This window comes from Peromyscus californicus, unplaced genomic scaffold (assembly GCF_007827085.1).
Source record: "Peromyscus californicus insignis strain IS unplaced genomic scaffold, ASM782708v3 Scaffold_6__1_contigs__length_162567912, whole genome shotgun sequence".
NCBI lineage: Eukaryota > Metazoa > Chordata > Mammalia > Rodentia > Cricetidae > Peromyscus > Peromyscus californicus.
Genome location: NW_026294584.1, coordinates 2,190,118 through 2,213,974, shown reverse-complemented (window position 1 = coordinate 2,213,974; position 23,857 = coordinate 2,190,118). Strand labels below are relative to the sequence as shown.

General features: G+C 39.0%; 1 protein-coding gene across 5 annotated transcripts in view; it reads right to left on the bottom strand.

The window, feature by feature from the left end:
* Window positions 1–23,857, bottom strand: part of Reln (reelin) — a 460,226-nt gene that overhangs the window by 199,564 nt on the left and 236,805 nt on the right. For all 5 annotated transcript variants that reach the window (XM_052719248.1, XM_052719250.1, XM_052719251.1 and 2 more), the window contains exon 8: window positions 19,049–19,100. In XM_052719248.1, the coding sequence (XP_052575208.1) occupies window positions 19,049–19,100 (52 nt within the window). The remainder of the gene's footprint in view (window positions 1–19,048; window positions 19,101–23,857) is intronic.

Genomic DNA, 23,857 nt, shown 5'->3' with positions numbered 1-23,857 from the left:
TGGTTTCTGTGCCTTTATTTCTACTTAGGATCATGACTTAAGACTGTTATTGCTTTGCTACTGATAAAGAGAGAAAAATACAAATACTCAAGCACCTTACACACCCTCATGGTCATAATCTCATTTCTCTTTGGGTAGCACCTAGACCAAGTGCATGGCGGCCTGTTTTGAGAAGACAGACGACACTGTTGGGTGGACACTGCCTCATATTCCCTGTGCATCTCTCTTCTCTTCTCGTCGCCACCAATTCTGGGGACTCTTTCTATGCCATTGTGTTTACTCCACCGTCACCTCCTTAGAGGACAGGATCTTTCACCCAGATTCCTGTGATGGTCTCCTAACTGGGCTCTCAGAACAAACACAAAAGGTTAATTTTCTTGATTAGTCATTTGTTTTAAAAACCCACGAGAAGCTATTTCAAAAAGACTTTATAAATTGCTACGTTCCATAAAAAGGAAGCAACATACAAAAAATTTCCAGCTCAGATAATTTTTGTGTGTGGAGGCCCAGAGGATAACCTTAGCTGTCAGCCTCAGGAACTGTCCACCTGGTTATTCAGACAAGGTCTCTTGCTGACCTGCAGCTCGCTGGCTAGCCACTGAGTCCCAGGTATCTGTCTGCTTCCACCTCTCCAATGTTAGGATTACAAGCAAATGTGCACCACCATGTCTGCCTTTTGTTTTGTTGTTAACATGTTCTGAAGAATCAAACTCATGTCCTCAGTGCTTAGAAGGCAAGCACTTCATCAACGGATCCATCTCCCCAGCTTCCAACTTAGATCATTTTAATGATGTGAAAACTGAGCCAACAAAGACAACAGCAATAGACATGCTAATGTGGATGGGAAAAGCCCATGATGCTTCACTCTACACAAGAAACTATAGGCAACTAATGAATGCAGAGAGCAGGAGAAAGAGTCTTCCTCAGGAAGAGCACACCAATTATTTATCTAATACCAAATGGTCAGCCCTCAAAACAGACATACAGATATCATTATACAGAATGAGCAGGTTGTCTTTATTTAGGAATACTGCCCCTTCCCATGTAACAACAACTGATAGAAAAACAGGCCATGAATTTGAAAAAGAGCAAGAAGGGGTATTGAAAGGGTCTGGAGGAAGGAAACGGAAGGGGGAAATGATATAATTATATTATCAAAACTGAAAGAAATTACTTTAAGATGTTAACCTGGTATGATACAGACATCAAAATTAAATGTCAGATTTCAGGTTAATTGCACTTGTAGCCTAATGAATGAATTCTAATGGTGACTTGAAAAATCTACCACCGAGCTATATCCCAACTCCATATCACTGTAACTCTAAAAAATATTTTATAGTAAACTTGGTCTGAATCACTTTACTCAGTTAAAAGTTGTAACTAAAATTAATTGTGAGCCCTTAGCCCTCACAATGGTCCAATATAAATAGTATTGTCCCTATTATGATTTAGAAGAAATGGACAAGGAATTTTCTGCCTTTCTGCCTTTGTTAATGGAAGCCAGCCCACAGGATAAGCAATCACTTAATTAATGAGTCAACAAACTTAAAAAGTAGCGCTAATGTCAGGGTTAAGTGTGGACTCAGAATTCTTCACTCTTATCCAGTCTTAATTCCCTTGACTTCAGCTGTCATTCAAGAAAAACAGATCCCAGACCAGCTTCTCTCTCCTAAGAGGTAAAGCACTCTTTATTGACCACATTCATGCAGGTTCTACTGAAGCCAGAGATGTGTATGTATGGCTCCTACACCGGCCATACCTTCTGTTGGGCTCCTTCACACACTTCAGGCCTCTGCTGAATGAACTCTCAGAAACCTTTGCCTGGCCACCTTCAGTGAGATTCTCCCCATCACTCACTGACCCTGGATTTAATTCCTTTGTTGCATTGCATCATCGTTGGCTCCAATGGAACTCCTCTTTCTGCGGGACAGGGAATTGAGAGGTACGGCCCCCATCTACCAGAATGGAGATGGAAACTCTCGAAGGTGCCAGGGCAGCACATTGATGTCTATTAAACCTGTACCAAGACAATCTGTTTACAATGGCACATGAATTGCCAATGTTGCATCTCTGTTCTTGTTTTAACATTGTCCTTTGGTGACATAAATCAACAACTAAATAAAATAAAAGATAAAGGTAAAATAACAATACAGCAACCAGTTTATATATGTTGCATTAACTCATGTGTCTTGTGGCTCATTCTTTAATCCCAGTTCTAAGATGTTAAAACACAGTGGCAAAACATTTAAGCAATCAAAGAGACAAACACTTTTGTTTTACAAAGTGTTGCCAGGGGTGTACTTACTCAAGGGTGGGTAGAGGGTACATTTGGCATGGACATCGCCTCCCCATGTTTTTATACCAACATCAAAATATATGTCATTATATATGTATTAGAAAGTCTCATATTGTAGAATATTCTGAATGTAAAAGAAGAGCCTTAACTTCAAAACCCACATTAATGTGTACCACTTATTAGGAATCAGATCACAAAATGTAGCAGTTTGTAGAAATCTTCATGGTTCCTGTAGATGACTATGATATAGAAGTGTCTTAAAGATGCAATGGAAACTTAAAAGGAAAAACAGAGGCAACTAACAGGAGAATAAAAAGAAATGAAATAATTTATCAGAATGTAAATACAGACACGAGTTAATGCAACATATATAAATACAGCATGTAATTCTAGCATGTTTAGTATGGACAGAATGCATTTACCATTAAGCTGACTTGCATGTATTGGCACCTTCCAAGACCCTTCTGAGGGCTCTGGCAATGTGTTGCATAACAGTATTCTAAAATATTTGCTGTCTGCATTACTACTCCCTCACGCCATGTCTCATGACAGCCAGTGGTGATGGCAAGCATGGTTGCATTGGGAATTTCTGTAAGGAAAAGCTGATTTGAAGATACCTTTATTGTGGGTTGCTCTGACATTCTTCTGTAGTTTGCATCTATTTTAGAGTATAGTTATTCCCAGTATGAAAAGAGCTATCAGGAACTCCTACGGCCCACTGTGCTGACGCACACAGCACCATGACTCAACGACAATGATGACACATTGGTTAATGAATGACGTCAATTCAAATATTAGCTTAAGATTAGTCACTGCACAGAGAAAGTTAAAAATACCCTGAAATCTAAATGAGACTTTTTCTTGTTTAATAATTATCCTCCAAATTTAAATGGCATTATTAAAAAGCAATAGGTATGGTAAAATATTAAACATCAAAAACTAGAGACAGAATTACCTCTCTGTGCTCTTAATAAAAACTATTACAAAGTTGCTTGTTAAAGTATAAAATATTTTTAGAGCATGCAACCAACAAACATGGATCAACATGATAAGGTCACCAAAAAATTATCACAGAGGTTTTTATTTCTTGATTTTGTAATGTCTGTAGAACTGCTACTTTCTAAAAATCTGAAACTGGTTCTAATTTTTCATTCTAAATATATAATCATACTTGTACCTGATTTTAATTCTACAGTTTTACATTTTTCCCTTAGAGAAACCCTTGCCACGCCCCTCTAAACTGTAAATTAAATGTACAAACTGTGAACCCCTCCTGCAGAGAACAAACACAGCATCTTTATTCCTGAGTTTCATGCATGTCTAAGAGCCCTTGTATCAGAGGGCAGCAATCCACACCCCAACTTTATCTTCTATTTTTCTGAGCATGGCACAATCCAGTGATAAATGTATTTTGACAATACAAAGAGAATGGGGATGTGTGTGGCTATATCCAGTCATCCTGGAATGTGAAGAATCTGTACTGTAGATATGTTTTTTTTTTTTTTGTTGTTGTTGTTTGATTGATTGTTTTTGAGACAGGTTCTCAATATGTAGCTCTGGTTGTCCTAGAAATTACTGAGATCAACCTGCCTCTGCCTCCCAAGCGTTAGGATTAAAAGTGTGCACCACTATGTGTGGTTATGTAGATACTTCAAATCAACATGTTGTACATGGCAAATGAATATAATTCTATTTGCCAATTTAAAATAAATAGGTATACAGAAATATATGAGAAAGAACTTAAAAATTTCTGAAATTCTTTTTTCTATTACTGAATTAAAATATTCTGATGAGGGAGTGAGGTAACCCAGACTCAGAAAGACAAACTTAGTATGTACTCACTCATAGGAGGATACTAGATGTGGAACAAGGATGACTGGACTGCTACTCACATCACCAGGGAGGCTACCTGGAAAACAGGACCCCAAGAAAGACACAGGGATTGCCCAATGACAGAGAAATGAAAGAGATCTACATGAACAGCCTGGACATGAGTGGGGGTAATGAAGGGCGAGGGGCGAGGGAAAGAGAGCTTGGGGGAGCGGGAGATCCCAGCTGGATCAAGAACAGAGAGGGAGAACAAGGAATAGGAGACCATGGTAAATGAAGACCACATGAGAATAGGAAGAAGCAAAGTGCTAGAGAGGCCCACAGAAATCCACAAAGATACCCCCACAATAGACTGTTGGCAATGGTCAAGAGACAGCCCGAACTGACCTACTCTGGTGATGGGATGGCCAAACACCCTAATTGTTGTGCTAGAATCCCCATCCAACGACTGAGGATCTGGATGCAGAGATTCATGACTAGGCCCTGGGTGGAGCTCTGGGAGTCCAATTAGCAAGAAAGAGGAGGGTTTATATGAGCAAGAATTGTTGAAACCAAGGTTGGATAAAGCACAGGGACAAATAGCCAAACGAATGGAAACACATGAACTATGAACCTATGGCTGAGGGGCCCCCAACTGGATCAGGCCCTCTGAATGGGTGAGACAGTTGATTGGCTTGATCTGTTTGGGAGGCACCCAGGCAGTGGGACCGGGTCCTGTGCTCATTGCATGAGTTGGCTGTTTGAAACCTGGGGCCTATGCAGGGTCACTTGGCTCGGCCTGGGAGGAGGGCACTGGACCTGCCTGGACTGAGTCTACCAGGTTGTTCTCAGTCCTCGGGGGAGGCTTTGCCCTGGAGGAGGTGGGAATGAGGGGTGGGCTGGGGGGAAGGGGAGAGGGGCAGGAGGGGGGAGAACAAGGGAATCCGTGGCTGACATGTAGAACTGAATTGTATTGTAAAATAAAATAAAATAAGAAAAAAAATATTCTGATAAGGAAATGGATCACATTACCATTCAGTTGAAATTAAAGAAATTACATTTAAGCAGTTGTTTGCTTACATTAGAAATATTCAGTTTTGGAGTTGAACCTGAATAAAGTCTCATAAGCCCCAGAAGTTCAATACAACCTGAAGAGGACCAGCAATTCCCAGGACCTGCTCACTGGAGTGCTTCTGTGCTAATCTGATCCACTGGGGACTCCACAGAGCTGTTGTAGAGTTGATATTCCCAGGACTTGCTCACTGGAGTACTTCTCTGATAATCTGATCCACTGGGGACTCCATAGAGCTGTTATAGAGTTGATATTCTCAAGAATACACTAGCACATGAACAAACTGCAATTATAAGTGCAAGTCAAGTCTAGCCCATTTGAAGCACAATACAGGATTGCTCACTGTTCAGTAGCTCATTCACTATCCTGTACACACACACACATGGAGAAGACTGTAAATATCTCCTGGAGCCAGAAACTTTTAAAAATTAATTTAAAAAACTTTCATTTCTTTCTAGCTGTCTTGGCAGCTGACATAAAATAAACAACTTGTACAAGCTTTTGGTGTAAAATCAAGGCCATCTAAAGTCAGAAATTATCAGTAACCTCTAATGAACATTGATGAATTACTCCTTCCTTGGAAAGAGAACTATATAGATTCTTAATCCCATGAGGTTTAGTGGATAATAGATTTCAAATAGTTTATTTATTAAATTTACATATTTCAGAAAGGAAACATGGTGCATATACCATATACTATGGCACACCCCAAGCAAAGCTGGGGTAATACTGTCTAATAAAGTACATTGATATTTCTGCAGTGAAATGTGTGCATATTCACTTGTCATAGAAATAAAGGCTATAAATAGCTTTAAATCACTCAAGTCAGGTCTTGCTGGCAAATGAATTTAAGTCATGCCAGGTTTGCCACCACATATATTAAAAAACAAACCTGGCTTGTGATTTTCCTGTAGTTTTCTTTTTTTCATAATATGAAATTGTAGATTTGGGATTGTGAGCTTCTATCTCTGGCAGCTCCCTCTATTTCTTCCCCCTTTTATAGTAACAGGATAAATCAATTGGCATTTCATCTCTCAAGGCCTGGGTAGTTTTTTACATGGTTATGTCCTTTCCCACTAATCCCAGAACTTTCCAAAGAAAATCAGATCAGAGCAGAACACAATAGAGGGAGTTATTGTCCTCTTGGGGACTGCAGTGGTTGCAGAGAGTAGCCTCCTCCCCAGCAAAGCTCTGCTTTAAAAACAATCTGCCTTTTAAAATGCAGCCCAGAGCCTCAGAAGGAGGAGAGGACCCATCTCACAGAATTGATAGATGGAGAAGAACACTGGCGAAATCATGCCTCTGGATAACAGAGTGGGGCCATAAATACTGCAGGTTCGAGGAGTGTCTGAACAGGGCCCTGTGGAGGACTCTTGTGGTACAATTGCTCCTGCTGCCATCACTCATTCACCCCATGAAATGAGCAGGCTCTAGGCGCTGCATGTAAATAACAGCATTAGGTATAAAAACATCATAAAGTTATGGCATGCATGCAGTCTGGCTGCTTAGGGCTCCTTGCTATGATTGGAGCAAATCTTCGCAGGATCAACATGCCCCTTTATCTTTCAAGATGGGTAAATAGAGGGCAGGGCCATTAGCTTGAGATTGGAGAGAAAGAGATGAATGAGCAACTTTGAGGAAACCTTTTAAAAGGCTAGACAGTGTCACTCCCAGGAGTTACCTACTACACTCAGCTGCAGTGATCAATGAAGAGACTTGCCTCACTCTAAACTGAAATTAGAAAATATGATGGGCAGCATGAACCCATTGGTAAAATAATTGTTAATTATATTTTATGCTTTTTTTAAAGCTATGAGTGCTTTTTTAATGACATACTGTGTGGGTGGGGGTAGGGGTACCATCACAGTATCCCCAAAGCATCAAAGAAAATAGTTTGCTTATTTGCTACTTCGTGATTTTTCTTTAAAATAATTCTGCCCAGTCAAGACTACCATTAGGTACACGATCCATTGTTTGATAGTGCCATGAATAGTGCCTCACTGGAGGCAGCTGTTCAGGTTTATTCTTCCTTTAACAATAATAGTGTAGAAAATGGCTCTTACACTTAAAGTTTTATTTCCATCTTTACAGAGCCTGCAATAAGCATTCTAGAAGCACTGGTTCATTTATTATTATACCAAACTACCCTACTGTTACTACAGGAGCAATATCTTAATAGGTCAAGTCTAAAAAGTACTAAAAGTACTAATCTACAATCTGTAACTATACTATGACCCCCAGTTTTAAACATAAAGTATTGTCATTTTCAGGTCAGTTTAGTATTTCTTAGTTTTCATGTTGTTTTGTTCCTTTCCTACTACAAAACCTACACTATTATAATGTTACATATTGATATAATTTATAGAACTTATAAATTATATAAAAATATAATTAGCTTTTCTCTAGTAGCAATCTAGCTTCTTGTCTAATACCACTCAAAGTAAATTGTTTTTATTATTCTTACTATTTTACTGCATATCAGCTACCACAGAATACCATGGGGTGAATGTAGTATTTCAGGCAAGTGGAAAAATCTACCAGGAAAGACGAGAGTTTTGTCTTAAGTATGTCATTTTACCAAATTCTTAGATCATGAGTTAAAATATGTGCAAAGGAATGGCTTCAGAAAGAAGATGGTCCTTGGCTGAGGCAGCAGTCTACCCGGTTTCCAGTAGGCATGCTCTTAGCTGCAGATCGCATGTCTGATGGTGTTACACATCCTCCAATGCAGGGCTGCTCCTGGATTTCATGAAGGGCAGGTTTGATCTTTCCATGCTGTGCCTGCATGAAAAGCTGGCAGCTTGTGCCTCACTGAAGTTCAGGGGCTGGGGCCAAAGAGGCAGCATTTTGATTCATGGGTAAAAAGCTGAGTAGGAAAGAATGCTCACTCTATCAGATAATTTTTTGTGGCAGTCCAGGCAGGATATGTCCTGGGGCTTCTAGGTTCAAATGACATAGATGGGAATTGTGGCTGAAAGGACCCCACAGATAATCACTTTAATTAAAAAGAGTTCCATTCTATACAAAGGTAAATCTTGGAACTACTCTTGGACCTGTCAAGAACACATGAATTCAATTTTGGTAAAATAGGACAACCAAAGTTAATAAATTTGATACAACATTATTTTATTAATAGAAGTTGTCAATTTAGAGAAATGAATGTCTATAATATTTGGTTAGCATTGAGTTATCAATTAATAATTATTTAAGTATGGAAATCTAGGGTTTAATGTCCACATTGCGTTTTGCCCACTAAAAATACCCTGGAGAAAATGGCATATTTATAATTTATAAGTACAGTTATATTTATAATTTATATTTATAATTGAGGAAACAGGATAATGTAGAAAGGATTATTGCACACAGGAAGATTCATTTTAAGCATTTACTCAAATAGATATTAAGGAATAGGAGAAAAAGTAAAGTATTTAAATTAATGACACCTCAAGGATATTTTGTAGGTATTAAAAACATGCTTCTTTTAAATCCCCCAAATGTAGAAGCACCATGCTTTCAAAGCAAGTGTTTTCCATTTTCTGTTTTATCTGTTTATTTTTTAAATGAGGATAGCAAGGAGTAATGATTTCTGCTTGGGGTTGAATCTATCAGTGAACAGGATCTGTGGACTTTGCAAAGAAACGTGACCGTGTGTGACTTATTCATATCTTGTTCCTTAGTCATCTTCCAGGCTGGAACCTCGTTAGAGGACATCTTCCAGTTCACGGCAGATGGACAGTGACCACAGGATATAAAATGAACAGCTGTCACCCCTTGTGCCTCCCTCCCTTTCAGTTCTATCCCTATTTTCTCCCTCGTCACTCCCACACCTATCACAGGAAAAGACACATTGATTCTCTTGCAGTTTGTGTACGTGACAAATGATGTGACCCCCCTCAATCGCTTCAGGTACCAATCCTTTTCCAGTTCCCTTTCATGCCACATAAGAGAGTTTTTGCCAGAGACAATGTTGGGGGAACTCCTGGACAGGAAATGCAAACTGTGTCCGGTTTGCCAAGACTTCCTGCCAGGCAGGCCTCTTTGGCTTTCTTCTGCCCAGAATCGCTTCGCCATCATCCTTGCGTACTGCCCAACTTGCTTTCTCTTCACAAAGAAACTCTCCTTGCCCAAACTGTTTGGTAATCAACTTTCAAAGAAGTTTTATTTTTTTGTTGTCATAACTATATGTATTTAAGGGGTAGTATGGGATCTTTTGATGCATATATTTGGTTTGATAATGTTCTTAGTTATCGTAGTGATTACAGGTGCAGTACATCATATACAGCAAACTTCCTGAAGAGCTTCCCTCTGTGATAGAAGGGTCCTTTATCAAGTGCTCTTGATTAATCAACAATCTAGTTCACATGTATCTAAAGCCACAAAGAGATGCACATTATCTAAGCAATGGAAGGTAAAGAAGATGTATAGAAATGGCCAGTCAAGGCAGAGTGAAGCAGATATCACAAAAGAAATTCAGAGGACTTGGAGGTCCAGAGCCATGAGGCTGGGGCAGCAGAATGAGTTTTCAGAGGAGTGGTACTGGAGAGAATACTGTCTATACTGATGATCAACGTCTCATTCTACATCTACTTATGTACTCCTTCTGTGAGGAAAAACCCTGATAAACACTAGCAGAATGTAGTTATGAATGAATTGCTGGTATTAGAGGATCACTGGATGAGTGACACAGTGAATATTTCAAGAGAAAGGACATATCTTTACTTTCCAATAGAGTACTTTAATTTATATGAGGTTTATTTTTTATTTAGTTACTGGTTTTAGTAATTAAAAATTAATCTAAAAATTTCCCAGAAATGTATACTTAGTGTAATTTTACTGCAGTATTTAAACTGATAAAATTGTCTCTTTTAAAAATAACATTTAAGCCGGGCGGTGGTGGCGCACGCCTTTAATCCCAGCACTTGGGAGGCAGAGCCAGGCGGATCTCTGTGAGTTCGAGGCCAGCCTGGACTACCAAGTGAGTTCCAGGAAAGGCTCAAAGCTACACAGAGAAACCCTGTCTCGAAAAACCAAAAAAAAAAAAAAATAACATTTAATTCTTTGGTGTGAAAAGAATTTAAAATATATAAGTATATTTCAAAATGAACCATGTATGTTTTTAACTTAAACTCGTCTTTTAAGACATAGAAGCCCTACAGAGGCGCAGGCCACTCTTGCGATAAAAGACAGGATATCCTGGGACAAAATCAGCTTCACACAGTTATCGATTCAATCCAGAAGTAGTCTATTCATACTATTTATTCTATAAATAGATTTATACAAATTTATTCTACATATATATTTATTCTATAGATAGATTTATTCTATTCAGAAGTTTTATATACACATATTTAGGTTTTGTGTGTGGATATAGATCCTTAGAGACATGAAAATAAAGTTTTAAATGTAATTTTAATATAGTTTATACCCAAAAATTTTATAATCAAACAAAACATGTATTGAATTTCATAAAGTATGGCATTAAATTAATTTTACCATTAAAATTTTCTAATATTCCACATCTTATTGATATTTGTTTTGAGCTCAGGTCACCAGAGATGTCATTGGTACGACTCAGATTTCCTGTCTCAGATGAGGTTTCACTATTCAGTCAGAATTCTTGAAGGTCTTACTTAGCAAGGAGAGCAAATCTTGCATTGCAATGCACAAGCCTCTAATATGAAATATAGTATATAATTTCAGTAGGTTCATGGAGGAAATGAGCAGTAATTCACACAGAGGTATGGAGGGCTCAGTTTCTCCTCCCTCTGAATTACCTGCTCTAAAAGAACTGAGAAAATTTATCTACTGAATCAAGTTCTGAGTAATTAAGATATTTATGAATTGGGCTCAAGGGAAAGATGAGCAGCTTCTCTATGCCACACGAACTATAATCTCTCACACAAGTGGCATTTTATTTCTTTATTTAATAAAAAAACGAAGCCACATTTCTTTTTCATAAATTTCCAATTCAGCTAAGAGCACCTCAAACCTGGGATTATTCCTGTGTTTAGTTTTCAAAGCATGTTCATACAAAGCAGGCAGCTCTTGTTTATCTCAAAGATCCTTTGGCATGTGTAGTACAGAAAGAAATTCAGGCTCAAGCATTCTTTCATATCTTCATATATAAACATAAAGCTTATATTGATCTAATGATCTTTCACTGCTTTGTGATTTTTTTTTTTATTTATTTATTTATTTTGCAATACAGTTCAGTTCTATATATCAGCCACGGATTCCCTTGTTCTCCCCCCTCCCGCCCCCCTCACCTTTCCCCCAGCCCACCCCCTAACCCCACCTCCTCCAGGGCAAGGCCTCCCCCGAGGACTGAGATCAACCTGGTAGACTCAGTCCAGGCAGGTCCAGTGCCCTCCTCCCAGGCCGAGCCAAGCGACCCTGCATAGGCCCCAGGTTTCAAACAGCCAACTCATGCAATGAGCACAGGACCCGGTCCCACTGCCTGGGTGCCTCCCAAACAGATCAAGCCAATCAACTGTCTCACCCATTCAGAGAGCCTGATCCAGTTGGGGGCCCCTCAGCCATAGGTTCATAGTTCATGTGTTTCCATTCGTTTGGCTATTTGTCCCTGTGCTTTATCCAACCTTGGTTTCAACAATTCTTGCTCATATAAACCCTCCTCTTTCTCGCTAATTGGACTCCCAGATATCCACCCAGGGCCTAGCCATGAATCTCTGCATCCAGATCCCTCAGTCGTTGGATGGGGTTTCTAGCACAACAATTAGGGTGTTTGGCCATTCCATCACCAGAGTAGGTCAGTTCGGGCTGTCTCTTGACCATTGCCAGCAGTCTATTGTGGGGGTATCTTTGTGGATTTCTGTGGGCCTCTCTAGCACTTTGCTTCTTCCTATTCTCATGTGGTCTTCATTTACCATGGTCTCCTATTCCTTGTTCTCCCTCTCTGTTCTTGATCCAGCTGGGATCTCCCGCTCCCCCAAGCTCTCTTTCCCTCGCCCCTCGCCCTTCATTACCCCCACTCATGTCCAGGCTGTTCATGTAGATCTCTTCCATTTCTCTGTCATTGGGTGATCCCCGTGTCTTTCTTGGGGTCCTGTTTTCCAGGTAGCCTCCCTGGTGATGTGAGTAGCAGTCCAGTCATCCTTGTTCCATATCTAGTATCCTCCTATGAGTGAGTACATACCATATTTGTCTTTCTGAGTCTGGGTTACCTCACTCAGGATGATTTTCAGAATGTTTAAGATCAAAAATACTGAAGACACCTTATGCTGGAGAGGATGTGGAGCTAGGGGAACTGTCCTCCACTGCTGGTGGGAATGCAAGCTTGTACAACCACTTTGGAAATCAATATGGCGCTTTCTTAGAAAATTGGGAATCAATCTCCCCCAAGATCCAGCTATACCACTCTTGGGCATATACCCAAGGAATGCTCAATCATACCACAAGAGCACTTGTTCAGCTATGTTCATACCATATGTTTGTAATAGCTAGAACCTGGAAACAACCTAGATGCCCTTCAACTGAAGAATGGATAAACAAAATATGGTATATATACACAATGGAATACTACTCAGCAGAGAAAAAACAATGACATCATGAGGTTTGCAGGCAAATGGATGCTTTGTGATTATTAAAGCAAACAAAAAAGGAATACAAACAGACAGAGACTCACATCCCTCCAATAAAAAATACAAACATACAAATAACACCATAATATAACACACACATACACACACACACACACACACACACACACACACACACACACACACACACATGCTCTCTTTCTCCCAATATAAACACACATATACACAACTCCTCAAAATAAAATCACAATAACCAACAGATATACAACCATCCAATAGAAACAAAAAACAAAAACAAAAGCCCAGACATCTATAAATAAAGCCAAATTTAAAAGGTAATCAATTTTATGAATTATCAACAAATTAGATATTCTAAAATTGCTTAATAACTCCATTCTGCAGAGTACATGAGTATATATTTCTGCCTATTTCTGTCAGTAGAAGCAAAATTTATTGGTGATTCTTAGTTTTCTTCAGGATCATCTCCATTGATTGACATCCTCAGATCATTTCTCTGAAACCACTTTTGTCATGAAAGCCTGCATCATACCGATTTAGCACTCACCTTGATATCACTGGAATGATTACTTGTCACTCTGGTAGTAAATTTCTATTTGCGAGTCCCAGCTCTGGATCTAAGAATTTCATAATGCTAAGACAGATTTGCCCAAGTCCCACCATCAGTTTTGTTTGTTTGTTTTTGTTTTTTGGGTGGGTGTGTATACATGTGAGTGTATGTGTGTGTGTTCACATATATGTAGGTGAAGCTTGAAGTTGATGCCAAGAGTCTTCCATGTTCACTTACCAGTGCATTCCACATCAGAATGTGCCGATTCCTGCTAGTCTAAGTAACCAGCTAACCACGGGGATCCCCTACCTCTGCCTTCTGGGATTACGAGTGGCTGCATACCTGTTCAGCTTTTTAGATACATGTCTGGTCCTTACACTTAGATGGCAAGTGCTTTATCCACTGAGCCAACTACCTCCCCATCCTACACTAGTTGCTCTTTATGGTGTCTATTTACCTTAATCCTTATTTGGCAAATGATTCCTATTCATCTAAAGAAAGAACTGGGTAGAAGTGAATAAGTATATTCATAGAGTGGCTCAATGCAAGTTTCTATCAAGCAAATGATGAGTTCAGTCTTAACACAACTATAAAAACAAATTTCTTAAAGAACTCCCAGTTTGAGTTCTGGTGTGATAAATACAATGGACAGAAGTAATGTGGGGAGGAAAGGGCTTCACTTGGCTTCCCCTTCCGGGTCACAATCCATCCTTGAGGAAGTCAGGCAGGAAATGAAGCAGAAGCCATGGAGAAGCTGCTCTGCTCACTGACTCACTAGCTCTCCGGGACCTCAGCTAGCTTTCTTATGCAGCCTAGGTCCACCCATCAAGGGATGGTACTGTCCACACTACTGTAAGCTTTCCTATATGAACCAGCGATCAAGAAAATGACCCACACACATGTCATAGACAAATCTTATTGGGGCAATCCCTAAACTGAGACTCCCTCAGATAATTGGGGCTGTGTCAAGTTGACAGTTGAAGATAACCAGGATAATTATATTTTATTGTTTAAGAGGCCCTTTTGTAGACCTCTGTTAAAACTATGCCATTAAAAAAATTCATGGTTTTTCTTGAGACAGGATCTGACTATGTAGCACAGGCTGGCCTTGAATTTGCTCCATGTGCCAGCCTGCTCTGAACTCTCAATCCTCATGCCTTAGCCTCCCGAGTGCTGGAATTATGTCATTTTAAATAAATTCAATTAACTGACTAAAAATTCTCAGGTAGCCCTCTAATAAACATTAAAATCTGCAGCCTAGATGAACTAGCTCTTTGGTTATACCCAAATTTACCTGACTTTGCTCACTCTGCCCAGGTCAGTCCTGCTTCAGGAGGGCACTCTTGTTTCTCTCCTTGCCTGTGTTCAACTCATCGCCTATTGTGCCTTCTTCTGACCTGGTAGGGGACTCTGGTTGTTGGCTCTCAGGATTTTTCTAGTTAGAAAGCTCCCCACAACCTCTGCCTTTGAATTATACCACCATCAGAACTGACTGTGCCCTGGCTCCTGAATCTGTACACACTTACTACTGTAACAGCCTGAAACTGTCACCCACTACTGTAACAATCTGGCCTTGGAGAGTTCTTGTTGCAAATCAAGTGCCTCCCACTACATAGCTGACTCCTGTAAAAATACTGTCTTCTCACTTTTTCTTTTACTATAACTAAAGTTAGCTCAAGACAACAAGGAGCAAATATTCAGTAAAACGCTGTTAAATGAACGACAGATACAAAGAACCATCAGCATTTTCCTTGGAAGCAGAATTCTGTCTGGGAACACAGTTTGGAGAAATCTGTACGATAATGGTTCGCAAGGGCATCAGCTCAAATTTCTCTTCCCATCCCAGAGGAAATCTAAGGGAAATGGGTAAATGCCCCTAAGGCGATAACCATAAATTCCACAAGTGGAATCTAATGAATCAAGTGAGGACTGCAGCAAATCGATGCCTCAGCACAGAAATGGAAACAAGATCTTTCACTGGGATGGAAAAATGAAAAGTTCTTAGAGTATTTCAGGACACTTTTTAAAATGGCTTAGCTACTGATAATGTAAGAAATTTTAGCTTGCAAAACTGGCTTTCAGAATGCTCTTAATGATCAAAATATTCTATTTAAGAGTGTTTGCATATCTATTTATTTATGTGCATATATTTATTTATATGCATGAAGATACATGAATAATATAAATATACCATTTTAAGTATGCATGTAATATTTATCCACATTACACATATTTGAAGGAACTTTAAGACACTCCTTAGTAATGTAAGCAATTTCTGTATACAGGTCTCCAAGGCACTTGGGATTCCTTTGGATTATATTTGTAACATAACTGGAAATGTTTACAAGGACAATATGAAAATACTGCTAATTATGAATATCATTGAGCTCATAAATAATAATGAAATTCTTTATAAATTACCTATATATAATCTGAATGGTTCTATACAATAAACACTGAATATGCTATGTGACTTCTGATGTAGTGGCACTGAAACTGACTATAGGTACATTAATAGTATGGATTTGGAGAATACCAAGATATATAAAGAAATGCAAATGCTGGATTCACAATGCACAACTGATTCTGCATAACCTTGGAGGTAGGTATAATGAAATAGTTATTAAACTTCAGTTGCTAGTTTGATATTTCATTACTATGGGCTTGTAAAGTTAGAAATGAATCCACACATTTATGACACACTTAGAATTTATGATCATGCTTAGATGTAGCTCTCATACATCCTTGTCAACAGAATGGTGCCACTGCCTTCTACCTCATAAACATCCATATAAATGAATGGTCATGAGATACATAAAGCCATTTCTGTAAATCATTCCAACTATAATGTTTATATTTACCATACAACATCATACACAATGTAGGCAATGGTTTGTTATTACATTGTTTTAACCCTTCTTTACACCTGAAAAACTTCTAGCCTCAAAATGTAGTAAATAAATTTCCCAATGAAGTTTCTAAGCAATAAGTTAAAATTTCTCTAACTAAATATATTGTTTCATTTCAAATGCTATATTACCATTTCATTTTTTATTTTAAAACCTTCACCCAGAAAGATTTTAAAAATAAACTTTGTAGGTTATAAACTTGAATCTCTCTCTTTCTTTTTCGCAGACCCATTTCTCTTCAGTTCTGTTACTCTTTGCATCATTTAATATTGGAGCCAGGATTCAAATCTTTGCTCTAAATTATACAAGCTACTTGGTGAACTTGTAGGAAAATCAGTCTGGGCTAAGTCAGATGCTATGTCTAACCCAAAGACCTTGGCCTGGAGTTATTCTGTGTTCTGAACGTCATGGACTAAACCTTGCACTCTAGCCAACTCCCTAACTCTCCCTGCTTGGTCCTTTTCATCAGTTCTATTAGACTGATACTGCAAAGCTGTTGGTATGACTGAAAAGTGAAGGAAATAGAGAATCGATGTCATATCTGTTATTCATAGAAGTAGACTTTTTTCCTTCCTACAATAAAGAATAATTTAACTGATACTAGATCTCTTCTCCCTTGATTAAAATGAGAAATCTAGTGGAATTATGGATTCCTTTGTGGTCCTTCATTGCCTGAATATAATATTTGAAATTAATGTTCAAATGATGGCTATTCTTGGGTGTCAACTTGACTATATCTGGAATGAACTACCTGGTAGGGTATACCTGTGAGAGATGTTCTGCGTGGTTTGAAGTGAATTCACCTCTAGTCAGTACCTTTGAGATGAAAAGATCTGGGCCTTAAGGCTGAAAGACACATTCCTTTGATTCAGATCTTGAGGTGAAAGGCACACCCTTAATGTGGACCACACCTTCTGCTAGACGCCTATATAAAGACAATGGAAGAAGGAAGGGCTCTTTTTTTGCCTGCTTGTCCTCACCTTGGTAGCACATCCATTCCTTCACTGGCATTAGAGCCTACTTCTTTGGGATTTCAGCATATACAGAAGACCAGCTGAGACACCTAGCCTGTTGGGACTGAGCAAATTCTGGATTCTTAAACTTTCCATTCACAGCTAGCCATTGTTGGATTAGCAGGACTATAGCCTGTGAGTCATTCCAATAAATTCCCCATATGTATGTATAAGTGTGAGTGTGTGTGTGTGTGTGTGTGTGTGTGTGTGTGTGTGTATACACTCATTCTATAAGTTCTGTGACTCTACAGAACCCTGACTAATATACCCCCAATACAGATAAACCAGAAACTGTAATTTCTTTTTATTTTGACTTTTCAATAGTTTAATAAATAGAACACATTAATTTTAGTTAAGATCCACGAAGATACCTGCCAGGCTATAGTTTTAAAATTTGTTATTGTCAAACTACAACCATAAAAAGAACTATATTTCATCTTGGTAATGAAAGTTAGGATGGACATGCTAACAGATTGAAAAAACAAAGTTAAAAACTCACTATTTCTTATCTTCACTAACATTTTTTTAAATAAATATGCACTTTTGATTTGTCTGTAGAATGTTGTGGGTTATACTATTAATGTGAGAAGTAATCCAAACTCTAATGAGGCAGTCTCACACACCTACACAAGCTGAAATGAGGCTGGCCAATGGAAGAGTAACATGTGTATGCTAGAAAGTCAACCACAGTGGGCTCTTGGCTGTCAACATGGCCATGCACTATGGAATGGGAGCTGCTGAGGAATAGGGTCTTCTGCCAGAGGCTGATCTCCAAAGATGGACAGTCCAGATGGTGGAGACTACAGAATACTGCCTATGGCTATCAGATGTCAGCAAACTCTGCAGCAGATCAGAGATAAACCAGGGTCTCATTGAGAAGGCAGATTCTTTCTTGTTGCTTAAGTTTTCCTGCCTGGCCAATCAGCAACACATTTGACATACAGACCATCCCACAGCACTTTCTTTCTCTAGAGTATTTTCTTTGGAAATGTATACATGTTGCTTATTGATTCACACACATGTGTATATATACATGCACATATTTATAAAATTTTAAAAAGAATGGAATAGAGAAGAAAAGTGCTCCCATTTCATTAAAAGGCAGATTGCTACTGAATATTTTGGGTAGGAACTTTCACTTTTCATAAGAAGCCCTTAGAAGAAATATTTTCAGATACAGTAATTTTTTCATTAACTATACCAAAATTAAACTTAGGTTATTTATGTTAAACATAAAATCTTAGTTTCCTTCAGTCACTAATAATATCTCTTCTACTACCCATCAGAGCTCAGAAAATTGAGCACATGTTTATCTTAATCTGAGCAGACATGACAAGGAAGGCATTTCTGCCACAACAGAGCAACCCAATACATTCAAAATCCATATGGAATCTTTCATAAAAGTATTTCAGGGCTGTGAAGTCCACTCGGGGGTAAAGGTGATGCTGCCAATCCTGAAAATTGAGTTTGATCACCAAAATACACATGGCGAAAAAAGAAAATCAACTCCATTAAGTTGTCCTCTGACCTCCATATGTAAGCTGTGAACCACATCCATCTGTGGGTAGGTTTACACACACTTACATATACACCATAAATAAATGGAGTGTAATAAAGTCTTTAAAATGTTATAGATTATCTTCAGTACTTTTAATACCATTCACTACTGGCAAGGAGTGAGAATGAAGTGCAATATTTCAAAATATTAAATTTCACTTTTTAAATTATTTGCTACAAAGACTTACTCTTTCCCAATCCTAAGAGCGCCTGGCCCAGTTGTATATTTCTATGTAAAATGCTACAATTGCTGAGAGACACTTACCAATGGAAAACTGCAGGACAGATGCTGTTGTTGTGTTTAGGCATGTGGTGGTCTAGAAAGAAAACACAAAAATTAGACAAGGAATGTGAGGGGAAGACAAGCTTGTGGGGAGAAAGGTTTTGGGAGCAAGAGATCCAGAAAGATCCATCCGCAAAGGTTTCCCTTTCCCGGCTGCTCCTCATGCTCACCAGTATGTCAGCAACATAGACAGATTCCTTAGTCCCCTTTGGGGAGCAAACTGCTTGAGACCCCGACTTGAGCTTGGATAGTAAGATTCTCAGAGTGCCATTGAAGCAACTTTCCAGGTTACCATGCAAGGGCTTTTGAAAGAACTACATGCAGCCCTCACTTCCCTCTACCTCACCACCAGCCTGGGAACCAAAGAGAATCTCATAAAAAAGGTGACCAAACAAAAAATGAGACATAAATTAAGAGTAAAAGACTAGAAAAAGATGATTTTTAAAAGTAACCAGAGGGGCAGTGATATGCCTCAGTGGTTAAAGACACTTGATCATCTGAGCTGAGTTTAGGCTCAGGGACCTGGCTGATGGAAGGAAGAGAACTGATTCTAGCAAGTTGTCCTTTGACTTTATGTGTGTACTGTGGCACCCCCATACCCTGTTCCTATACACACAAAGCAGATACATGTAACCAAAAGCTTTTTAAGTCAACAGAACCAAAATAGCTAATTTAAATGCCATAATCTTTGAGGGGGAGATAATAAGATATTCTAAAACTGATTATGGTAATGATTGTACAACTTTGTAAAAGAATTGTACAACCTATGAATATTTCATAAGATTAAAGAGGGAGGGGAGAGGTAGAAGGAAGAAAGGAAGTGAGAGGGAAGGGAGGGAGGGGGACATATTTTGAATAAGGGCCTAGGAAGAGCCTCCCCACATTTCTGTTTAATTGTAGTGTCACAAAGAACTCACTGACAAACTTCTCCACTCTGGAAAGAGGAGTGACACATGTATGACTATGTATAAAGTTGTTTATTTATTCTCTGGAGCAGGCACACAGCTCTAATGAGATGAAATTTAAGTTCTCATTTTGCTGGGCTCCTGAACACCATACACTGAGGTATGGATGCCTCACAAGTCTTCACTCTCTGCAACAGCAAGTGTGTGAAAGCGTGCTCAGTACACAGGCACAGTATGCTGCCTTACCTTTCCCTTCTTCTATGACCCGACACCTTTAAACACCTCTTTAAATACGTGACTGTGAAATCCAGTGGGTAGGCGGCAAAGGTAAGGGGGCTGGCAAGGGAGATTACATAATGCCTTCAGCCAGAGTCAGTGTGAGGTCCTGCTGTGGGCCAAACACGAATCACCGGTGTGGACTGATGCAGGGAATTCTAGCTGTCTTTAATGTGAGTCTGCCTGTCATGTCCAGACCTTCCTCCCAGCAGAGATATCAGAGAAATATGAACAATAACGTACTTAGAAAAGAAATCTGCTTTCCCCCCATAACTTTTAAAGTAAGTTTAACTATCTGCCCTCATGGGTTTCCACCCGGATAATTTCATATTGAAATCTAAAGAGGCATACTACCAACAGAGAAATTTTCTTTTAATTTCACATAAATTGAATGATTTCATGTAACTGAATAGATTCCCAGATGAATCATGAAACCGTTTCTTTGAAATAGTGATACTATGTAAATGAAAATGATTATATTATATAAAAATGATGATTATTACCGCTGCTAGTGCCCAGAGCATCCTAGAGAATCCTAATGCTTGTCCTGGTGACATAATAAATGATGCTGGGTCACCTGTCTGACCCAGTCACACAGCTGTGACCTCTGCTACTGAGTAGCAAGTTACTGCTTGAAACACCGCTAAGTTTCAAGGGCTAATGAGTCGACCCTGGCTTTTGATTAGTCATTGATTCTATATTCTTTCCTTCACAGGGAAGGCTGAGGACTCCTGTGATGTTTGATGCTGATTTCATTACTGTGTACCCCTAACATCAGTAAAACTTTCAGCTACAAAAACAATAGGAGGGCCTTGGACATAAGCCAGGTTAATCAAGTGTCTGCTGTGCAGCGTGAGGACCCAAGTTCAGATCCCCGGGACCTGTCTAAAGCATCAGCATCAAGGGGCTATCTGTATAACCCAGAAGCTGGGGGAGGGGGCAGGGCAGAGACAAGTAGATCCCTAGAGCTCACCAGCCAGTCAGTTTACCTGAATTGGTGAGCTCCCAGATCAGCGAGAGACCATGTCTCCAAAAATAAGGTGGAGAACAATTGAGGAACTCTGGCCTTCACACACATACACACATGAGCTCTCACACAAACACTACAGTACACAAAAAATATTAGGACAGATGAAGATAAGGAAAAAAGATAAAATCCACTCATCTGTATTTGTAATTGGGTTTTATAAGTCATTAATAGTGATTTCAAATGTGTAATTTTACATTATTAAGCCTTTATATCTAACATTATGGAAACAAAAGGGCTTCTTATGGGGTTTAGATAAATAATATAGTAATTATGAATGCGTTATAGGAATTTTTTTTCACCAAATCTCAGTGCTCTTAAACAACTAAGTAAGTTTCAAACTATAGCAAACAGATTGACAATTTCAACAAACCTTGATAATTCACTGTAGGCTAAGGCTGTTTATTATGCCCTCCATCTTTCTGAATTTAATAGTCTTTTAGGCCAGCTTACCACTGTTACTAAAACACACTTCAACTGTGTGAGGAAAAATCTTTTTAGAAAGACACAGTAGGAATGAGACACAGCTCAGCGTTAGAGTGCTTGCCCAGCCTGTGTGAGGGCCTGTTTCTCATCCCCGAGTACTGCGAGTAAATATATACTTCTAAAAAGTGAGCAACATAACTCATTCCAAGTTCTGAGAATACACTTCTCTTTATCTTCATTTACATTAGCGAAATAAATGAAGTTCAGCATCACCACCTAAAACCTGCGACTTGAATAGTTAACCAAGTGTCTGAGGATGTCATAGAACTCAGTGATGGAAACAGAGCTTCTCAGAATGCAGAGATGATCACAGACACCATTTCCAAGTGACTCTGAGTGTTAATGACTTGACAATTTAAGTCTGAAGAATGCAGGTTTATGAGTGGGTCCTTTTGTACTGTCTTTTGCTCTCTCCTTTCAGCCTTCTGAAGGAGGCCACACTCACCATCCCAACTAACTCATTTTGCTTCTTTGGGTTGTTTTTGTTTGTTCAGTTCTAAATTTATTTCTATCTTATCTCAAATACCAGGAGCAAGGAGCTTTGCAGGCAAACATTTTATGAAAGGATCAAAATGGCTCCAGGAAGACATTGCAGCTCCCTCAGTGCCAGCGGAACCCACACCACCAGATCTGAGATCAAGATGACCTGACTGTGTCAGCCACACCCTGCCATCATCTCCTGCAGGGTCCTGGAGCCCCAGAAGGCAGTTCTTAGGACCCTGGACATCTCGCCTGTGTTAGTCGCATTGAAGCAAATGCCTTCCCTGGTTCTCCACCACCTATGTGTCTGCTGCCGGGTTCCTCCGTGGGTAGAGCAGCCTGACCAGCCCTGGGACCTCAGACCCAGACCCCGTACCAGGACTTCGGAGACACGGGTGGCTTTTTCAGTAGATCCAAAGCGAAAGTCTTAACCGACCAAGACCTTGGCTTGTGGTTCTTCATTTCATAAGTCCATAGGAACTGGATTATGATAAACAAGCAGGCTCATCACTTAATAAGCAGTGTTTCAGGGCTCATATCACTCCTCATGTACAACAGCTTTGACTGGATTCAGTTTTGGAGTTCCACGAAAACGTTAGAATTTTAGTAAATATGATACTGACAACTGAATCTCTCACTTTTCATTTGATTGGACTGCTTTCTATGAGCATGACATGGATGCTACACATACTTGGGCCTCGAGGAGACTAAAGCAATATAAAACTTACTGAAAATTAAATAGAAGTTGTTACTGTCAATTCTATTGCTTTGAACCTACAGAACATGTTCATTTTCAGGAAATACTTAGGATGGGAATACAAAGCTGCAAACCACTCTTATATCTTATTAGACATTTTGAGACAGGCAGGTCTCAAGCTCACCATCCCTCTGCCTCTCTGCCTTGTGCTGAGATTACAGGGTTAGTATGTGAGTGAAGATTAATCTCACATATACGACTCTAAACTAACCAACTGGGATATCAAATCTAATAATGAACATATGGGACTATAGAGAAACAATCAGGATTAAATTCATGTCTGATCAAATAAACTAGATATTTCAGTTTTTACTCAATATAGGAATTTACAGAAACATGAATTCTGGCATTATAACACAAGATACTTTTATTTCCCATTGCCAATGTTTTCAGAAATATTACTGAATGGAGCAATCTCCTCAAATAGGCAGCTCAATTAACTATGATAAATTAATTTTATTTTAAGGTTTATAGATAATTAATTCAATCATGGTATATTATTTAAAGTGTGCTGGCAAATTTATTTTATTTTTCAGAGAGAATTTCACTACCAGAGTCACATTTGTCTGCAGGTATTATAACACCTTGTGAGACTTGAATTATAAGCACCTATTATTTTAATTTACATCTAATTAATTCTGTTTGTGATCTAGTTTCAACTGAAAACTCCATTTATCAATGTTCTGAAGCTTATATCCTTAATAGGTTAAATACATGTATTACCACAAGAAGGGTATTCAAGCAGAATGAAGTAAAAACATGCTGCAAAGTTAATTGGGTTCCACATCGTGATAACTAAATCTTCTAGTTGCTTATATACACAGGGCTTTTCTCCCTCTTTACTATGGAAGCTAATCTTT